Below are 8,481 nucleotides of genomic sequence, written 5' to 3' on the forward strand. Positions count from 1 at the left end.
CGCCCTGCCATCCCGAGTAGAGCCTCATTCAGGAATCCGCACCCGCCCCTGAACACGTTTCTTCAGGGGAGAGAGTCCGGGGCAGGCAAAAAGGGTTTGAGGGGTGCCACTACACCTTTCTGTCTCGAGTGTCCGGTGTGGTGCACACGTGTACCGCAGATGTCATATCGAGAGGTGCACTACGGCTCTCTGTTCCGCCGCGCGCCCACGCACGGGTGCAGCCTGTCGTCGTGCCTCGCCCAATCCGCACTCACCATAATCTGCACCACAATCCGCACTCACCACAATCCGCACGCCCAGCGCATCTGCAACCCCGAGATTCCTCGCCGACCATGGTGCGGTCGTCGATCATAACAACGCCTACACTTTACCCTTGGTACTCCAGAACCACACGACCCCCCCCCGGGTGCCGTCCCGCATCCCCGCCGCACGGTGGCCCTCCCGCAACTTGCCCCATCCCTTCTCCCCGCAATTCGCCCCTCCCCGCCTCCCCGCTCCCTGTCCCCCCACAATGCCCGCACGCCCAGCCGCACCCCCTGCCGCCTTCGCAGCCCCCCTCCCCCTCCCCCTTCTGCGTAGCGCCCCATCTTCCCGCCCCCGCGCTCCGCGCAAATTTCGCCCGCGGGTCCCCGCGCGCCCCAGAATGGGCTTGCTTTCGGAGGGTACACCGCTCTCCTGGCCGGACTCGCGTGAGTACCGCGAGCGCGTCAAGTCCGGCGGAATTGCCCAGTTTCTCACTATCTTCCACGCCGCGAAGCACTTCCGCAACCACGACCTGCGCTGGGGCGACGAGGTCGAGTACCTGCTGCTGCACAAATACCCTCTGGAGCGCCGCGCCACCCTCTCGTTGCGCGGCCCGGAGCTGCTGCAGCTTCTCCAGCAGGAGGAGCACGCCCGCCCGACCGGCTCCTCCGTCCCCGTCCTCTGGCGCCCGGAGTACGCCCGCTGGATGATCGAGGGCACCCCAGGCCTGCCGTACCGCTGCTACGCCGCCGACTTGGCCAACGTTGAACTCAATATGGCCCTCCGCAGGAGCGAGATTGCAAACTTGCTCGCCCCCATGGAGTCCGTCCTCAGCATTACCTTGTTCCCCAGGACGGGCTGCGCCCGCTTCACCACCCCGCCCACCGCCCCCTTCGGTCCCGTCGCAAAGTCCTTCTTTACCAGCGATGACGTCATCAGCCCGCACCCTAGGTTTCCTACCCTGTCCAGGAACATCCGCCTGAGGAGGCAGAGCAAGGTCCGCATGGAACTCCCGCTCTTCATGGATACCAACACGGACCCGCACCGTCCGCTCGTTCCGAGCGACGCGGACGTGCGTGAAATGCTCAACCGCGCCCGAGCTGACGTCGAAGATCAAGACGACCTCACCCTCCTGGAGGAAGGCCTTGCTGAGCGCGTCCGGGAAAAGATTGTCCTGGATTCCACAGCATTTGGCATGGGAGCCTCTTGTCTCCAGGTCACCGTTCAGGGCCGCGACTTGAGCGAGTCCAGGTATCTCTATGATCAGATGGCTGTCATGGCTCCGCTCATGCTCGCCCTTACGGCCGCTACCCCAGCGTGGCGCGGGATGCTCGCGGATACTGATGTGCGGTGGTCCGTGATATCAGGGGCCATGGACGACAGGAGCCCTGAGGAATTGGAGGCTGGTGTGATTACTAAGTCTAGATACAGCTCGATTGATTGCTTTTTATCGTGCCGTGACAGTTTTAAGCCGGAAGAATACAATGATGTCCCCGTGGCGATTAATGAAGACGCGTACAAGCGACTGCGAGAAGGCGGGGTAGACCATATGCTTGCACAGCATGTGGCACATTTGTTCATCCGGGACCCACTGGTCATATACAAGGAGAAAGTGGATCAGGACAATGCGACGTTGACGGATCATTTCGAGAACATCCAGAGTACAAATTGGAACACGGTGCGATTGAAGCCACCACCACCGGGGACGGACATCGGGTGGAGGACGGAGTTCCGGTCGATGGAGGTGGGACTGACGGACTTTGAGAATGCGGCGTTCTCTGTGTTCATGGTGCTGTTATCGCGAGTGATATTTGCGTTCAACCTGAATTTCTACATTCCGATTTCGAAGGTGGATGCGAATATGGAGACTGCACACAAGAGGGATGCGGTGAGGAAGGAAGCGTTTTTCTTTCGGAAGAATGTGTTCAAGGCATCGGATGGGTCAGGATTCATGTGTGAGTGTGGACACATTCACAATGCATCGTTGGTGGGTGGGCAGGCGGAAAGCGTAGACATCAACAAATTTTGTTCGGATGCCTCCGACACCGGTTCGGAGGAGTTCGATTCGATGACTTTGGACGAGATATTTAACGGGAAACCATTGCATCAAAACGGGATGTCCGCTGGGTATGAATTTGCAGGTTTGCTCCCTTTAATGCGTGGGTACTTGGATGCGCTCAAGATTGATGGACCCACAAGGCATCGACTATTGACTTATTTAGATTTCATAGGAGAGAGGGCGGCTGGGAACTTGATGACGAATGCGAGCTACATACGGGACTTTATCATGAACCATCCGGAATACAAGCAGGACTCAAACGTATCGGAGCACATATGTTACGACTTGATGGAGGAGCTAGAGGGGATTTCAGCAGGCGATATCGTGGCCGAAAAGCTATTGGGACGGTTTGAGGCCGAGGGGATTTTCACACATGACGAGACACCCCATACGATGATGGAGCGGATGCAGAAAAAGTTTGAAGGTCCTGAAGCTGCCTTGCTACGTGGGTCGTCGATGCCGAGCTCAGCGTTGGCGGAGACAGTAAGGACGCTTGCAGAAATGAAATCACAGCAGGAAGAAAGTATTTCGCCATCATGATGTCCTCTACGCCGGGTAGTGAGGCAAAAAGAGAAAAAAACAATCGTTGGTCCAAATATTGTCTATCGTGTCACGGAGAAGGAGCTGAGGCATGGACTCGCTAATTCCGTTGTTTCATCACATGCAGGGTAAAAGGATGTTGATCGTTGTGCTGGAATCGCGCGATTTTGAAACAATATCATCTCAGTGCCATATACAGAACTGTAAGACGTCATAGAATCGGCGATTAAATAGTCAAGTTGCTGTGCAGTAGAGTACAATTTTTGTTAAAGCTCGAAATAAGAAAGAAACCTTCTGCACCGCCGCATCGAGCAGAAGCGGCATAACAAGGCTATTCTGGGAACCATTGCACGAGACACTGTTCGAATTGAAGGCGAGAAGAATCGTCGTTTTGTCATGGGCCTATTAACAATTCATGCCTTAATTTGACATGAAAGAAAATTTTCAGGAAAGGAAATGCTAAAAAGAGCCTAGAATAGGATAGCGTGGCTCGTTTTGCTCCTTTTTTCCTCCAATCGAAAGCTTACAGCAGCTTCTGCATGACTAAAATCTGATATGTTGGCAGTGTCTCAGGGCCATCGCGCAGGGAAGCTCGTTGTGACCATCAAAAACAGTGCTCAAATCACATAATCCCAAATTTGACACAAGAATGATTGAGTTTGGCCCAATACAATTTAATGCAAATAACTACCCTCGTACTCGGTGTCAATGTGTGCTGCCAAGCACACTTTTCCCTTGAGCAGCAAGCCTTCGTCGAAGGAAGCGGCGGTGGTTCCTTGTCTCACTTCAGCGCTTTCTTTTTTCAATGCGCTCATCAGCAAGGGCGGCATATCTCCGCATTGCAACTGCCGACTCAGCCCCCGCTGCGGAACCCTCACCTTGTGCTCTGCTTTTAGTTCTCCTTCCCTCGTTTTGTGCTCGTTTTTCTTCCCTTTCCTTGAGAGCTTGCAAAACAAGTTTGCTTGTCAAATGAGCTCCATTTGCAGTACTGATCCTGACGCGCCCTTCGTCCTCCACGTCTGCATCCCTCAGTAAAGATCGCTGGCTTTTGTTGAAAGCAAAAATAAGTTTCTCTACAGTAACCTCGTCACCAACTTTAAAAAGTCTGGAAAGCGATTGCGGTTGAGAATTCGGGGCATTAGCGCACCAGTGACGGAACGCCGTTCTAATCTTCGAGACAGAAACTTTGTGCTTGATAGCTAGAGACTTGTAAGGGGTAGGGGACTCTCTCTGCCGATCGAAAACCGGTTCCCGAAGACGAAACGTTTCGAAGTCCATCGTTGAAGAGGTGGCGGTTCTTTGCAGTTCTTTGCAAAATAGAAGGATATATAGTGTCGTGTGTCACGAAAAGGCGCCAATGTTTGAATGGCAGGGGAGTCCGGCCTTTGTCCATCGCCATAAATCGTGGAATAGGGGACTATCTTTGGAGAAAGACGAAGTTGTGTTAAGAGAACAGTGTTTCGGTGTCGGGGTTCGCGGGAAATGCTGGGCTGACGATCAAATTTTCGACATGTCAAATTTATCCGATTTGCTAAATTAGGGCATGTACTGTTACATACTGCAGCGCGAGCGGGAAGGAGAGGAGATAGCAGGCCAACCCTTAAGTTTTTGATACTGTACAGCAGCGGGCTCTATATCGGCTCGACTAGTAGAGAAAGCGTGGGTGTACCACTACAAGATTCCGGGCTCGGAGATTGTCAGCGGTTCGAAGAGGAGACAGTGTGGATATCAGATCGCCAGGCATCTGTTCCAATCGTGGACCGCCGCGACCGAGGTCGAGTGAGAGATAAACTTTAGCATACTGTACCAAGGGTACTGTAGTTAGTAGTCCAACTCTGCACAGCGCTTTACGCATAGGTTCGACATCTTCCAACTCGGAGAGGGTCACATGTTACATAGGGTACAAGTATTTTTCGTGGAAAGCAATGGCTGGATGAAAACTCACAGGGGTGCGAAATCACTGGAACAGGCCATGAGCCGTCCGCCAATCTCCAAGAAGAGCTATCATACGTTTGTATCGCTGTGCACTCGTGTGCAAGGCAGCCTTTGTGCGAGACACATAGTGTAGACGGAAGCGAGAAGTCAGCGTGCATGACTCGAGGACTACGGGTGCAAACGACGGATGTGTGGGAGGGACAGACTGTGGAGAAAATGCAATGACGTGTAGAGCGCGGAAGTGTGGACTTCCGAGACGGAGGGCCGCAGAGAGCAAGGAGGACAAAAAGGGATGCTGCGTGCGTCGAAACTTGGCATTTTGTCTGCACGTGATTGAATCTCGCTGACCAATCACGTATCTCGTTATGCTACGAAAAATGATGGTAGCCGTATATCTTGGTTTGCAGTTATCCAATGAGCGGCGCAGAATGCGTTTGGGACATGTCCTGAGAATGTTTGCATTGTCACGAATCCTCAATTGTTTTGCTCCCATGGCAACCTCCGAGTCTCCCAAGAAACATTGCGCGCGAAGCTTACGGGTATGTCTGGCAATGCTCAGGTGTCACCTCAGCGTTGCCATCCGAATATCGCCTCCTTTGCGTGCCCACTCACATTCCTTCAGGTGTGATGCGGGTTGCTTGGATTCAAGATTTTTTTCTTTCCGAAAAGACTCTGTGGAGACACAGCCATCCTCCGTCGGCCTCACTGAGCTTACGCTCATGTAGAGTCGTTCTCATACCGTTCCCGGACTGTCCCCTTTTCAAGCCAAGTCAGGTCATGGGCAGAATCAAAATCGCACCCCTTGTCTAGATCCGTCATCTACTATTTATTGAAGTCTCTTCCTCTCTTGCTCAAATTCCTTTCCCTCCCACAACACCCCCTTTCCTGTTCAATCGCATAGTTTCTCCCTGGGCCCTGTTTCGAATATTGTACCTTCACTCCACGTCAAGAAACACCATGGGTCTACTTACAGAAGGCACGCCTCTCAGCTGGCCGGAATCCGAACCATATCGCGAGAGAGTCAAGAGGGATGGCATCGAGCAGTTCTTGCACATTTTCCACGCGGCCAAGGACTTTCGCAATCACGATTTGAAATGGGGAGACGAAGTGGAGTATCTGCTCGTCAAGATGGACAAAAAGAAGAAGAAGGCCACCCTCTCGCTGCGAGGACCCGAGCTGCTTGACGTTCTTCAAAGGGACGAACACTCTCGCCCAGCGGGCTCGTCTGTCCCAGTACTCTGGCGCCCAGAGTATGCGCGCTGGATGATAGAAGGCACACCGGGTCTGCCATATCGATGTTATGCAGCTGATTTGGCAAACGTAGAGCTCAACATGGCTTTGCGTCGAAGTGAGATAGCTAAGTTGTTGCGGCCGTCAGAAACCGTACTGAGCATCACCTCATTTCCGCGCATGGGCTGTGACATATATACGACGCCCCTAACTGTCCCGTTTGGCGAGGTCGCAAGGTCATTTTTCACTAGCGATGATGTGATCAGCCCGCATCCTCGCTTTCCCACTCTCACGAAGAATATCCGTCTTCGTCGCGGAGAGAAGGTCCGCATGGAGGTACCTCTATTCATAGATTACAAAACTTGCAGGGGACAAAGTGTCTTACCCAAGCTGCCCTTTGACTACGGGCTGTTGGATCATGCCAAGTCAAACTTCGACAAGGCAGAAGACCTTCATAGCCCTGATTTTGATCTTATCGAGGAGGGATACGACGACTACGTGGAGGAGAAGATTGTTCTCGATTCCACAGCCTTTGGAATGGGCTCTGCATGCCTGCAGGTCACTGTGCAGGGCCGCGACTTGAGCGAGTCCAGGTATCTCTATGATCAGATGGCTGTCATGGCTCCGCTCATGCTCGCCCTTACGGCCGCCACTCCGGTGTGGCGAGGACAACTCGCGGATACTGATGTGCGGTGGTCCGTGATATCAGGGGCCATGGACGACAGGAGCCCTGAGGAATTGGAGGCTGGTGTGATTACTAAGTCTAGATACAGCTCGATTGACTGCTTTCTGTCGTCCCGCGACAGTTTTAAGCCAGAAGAGTACAATGATGTCCCCGTGGCGATTAATGAAGACGCGTACAAGCGACTGCGAGAAGGCGGGGTAGACCATATGCTTGCACAGCATGTGGCACATTTGTTCATCCGGGACCCACTGGTCATATACAAGGAGAAAGTGGATCAGGACAATGCGACGTCGACGGATCATTTCGAGAACATCCAGAGTACAAATTGGAACACGGTGCGATTGAAGCCACCACCACCGGGGACGGACATCGGGTGGAGGACGGAGTTCCGGTCGATGGAGGTGGGACTGACGGACTTTGAGAATGCGGCGTTCTCTGTGTTCATGGTGCTGTTATCGCGAGTGATATTTGCGTTCAACCTGAATTTCTACATTCCGATTTCGAAGGTGGATGCGAATATGGAGACTGCACACAAGAGGGATGCGGTGAGGAAGGAAGCGTTTTTCTTTCGGAAGAATGTGTTCAAGGCATCGGATGGGTCAGGATTCATGTGTGAGTGTGGACACATTCACAATGCATCGTTGGTAGGAGGGCATGCCAAATGCGTAGACATCAACAAGTTTTGTGCGAGGAGCCAAGGCGGAGACAGTTCAGATTCTGATTCTGACCCCTTCGACTTGATGACGTTAGATGAGATTTTTAATGGCAGGCCAATGTGTTGGAATGGGAGAGCAGCTGGATTTGAGTTTCCGGGGTTGATTCCGCTGATGCGTGGGTACTTGGATGCGCTAGAAATTGATGCACCAACCAGGCAGCGTCTGCTCACATACTTAGATTTCATAGCAGAGCGGGCTGCTGGAACTCTGATGACTAATGCCACCTACATGCGTGACTTCATTTCTAGGCACGGGCAATATCGAAGCGATTCGATCGTATCTGACCGCGTATGCTATGACTTAATGCAGACGCTGGATGGTATTTCAAAAGGAGATGATAACTACCAATCACGCGCACTGCTCGGACGTTTCCAAGCCGAGGGCATATACACACATACTGAGACCGCTGACACGATGATGGAACGCATGCAGAAAATATTTGAAGGTCCCGAAGGCGCACTGCTATACGGGTCGTCAATGCCCCGCTCAGCATTAGAAGAGACCGTCAAATCCATAGCGCTCGAATCGAAAAGCATCAGACGTTGCAAATCTTGTTGAGGAATCGATTGCTGATGAAACGGAGGCTGGTGGATGGTTTCGATGCGTCTCACAGAATGTGTATTGAGCTATACAAGCGCGTGTCGCGGCAACATTCGGGAGTGTGAGTTGCTCTGTGTATCGCCGTGCACATTCGTTGTATACTAAGAAGGGCGACGTATATATCATTGCCCTTTGTAAAATGAGTCGAATCCGTTTTGCGGAACGATGTACCAGCATTGCCAACGTGTTCGTACCAACAGAGTCGAAAAGTCCTCTGAAGCACCGAGCGGACATCATTGCCACCAACTCGCGTTGTAGTCGGATTCTTGCGTATGCAGTTGACTTGTGAAATGGAAGACGATGCAGCCAAACAGAAAACCGAGGCTATCTCCTTGTTCAATTTAGCGGCACACTGGATGCCTCTTCAAGACTGGCCCTGTTGGTTTTGCTTGTCCAGTACTTCTCTTCGAAGACGCTCCCTCTCAGCATCTCTATACACTCCCTGTCGCATCCTGCGAAGCTCTCGTTTCTGA

General features: G+C 52.6%; 3 protein-coding genes; all 3 read left to right on the plus strand.

The window, feature by feature from the left end:
• The first annotated feature begins 643 nt into the window (after positions 1-643).
• CHC_T00006446001 (hypothetical protein) lies at positions 644-3,251 on the plus strand. Its single transcript, XM_005718489.1, has 4 exons — positions 644-913; positions 938-1,662; positions 1,708-2,825; positions 3,115-3,251. Exons 1-4 carry the CDS (start codon positions 644-646, stop codon positions 3,249-3,251), a joined length of 2,250 nt encoding a protein of 749 aa, XP_005718546.1.
• Positions 3,252-5,734: 2,483 nt separating this feature from the next.
• On the plus strand, positions 5,735-8,201 carry CHC_T00006447001 (hypothetical protein). XM_005718490.1 is given in 2 exon segments: positions 5,735-7,966; positions 7,967-8,201. The coding sequence occupies 1 exon segment, from the start codon at positions 5,735-5,737 to the stop codon at positions 7,964-7,966; it is 2,232 nt and encodes a 743-aa protein (XP_005718547.1). The 3' UTR covers positions 7,967-8,201.
• Positions 8,202-8,280: 79 nt separating this feature from the next.
• Positions 8,281-8,481, plus strand: CHC_T00006448001 (hypothetical protein). Its single transcript, XM_005718491.1, has one exon. It carries the CDS (start codon positions 8,281-8,283, stop codon positions 8,479-8,481), a length of 201 nt encoding a protein of 66 aa, XP_005718548.1.

Source organism: Chondrus crispus, genomic scaffold (assembly GCF_000350225.1).
Source record: "Chondrus crispus Stackhouse genomic scaffold, scaffold_41, whole genome shotgun sequence".
Classification (NCBI taxonomy): Eukaryota; Rhodophyta; class Florideophyceae; order Gigartinales; family Gigartinaceae; genus Chondrus; species Chondrus crispus.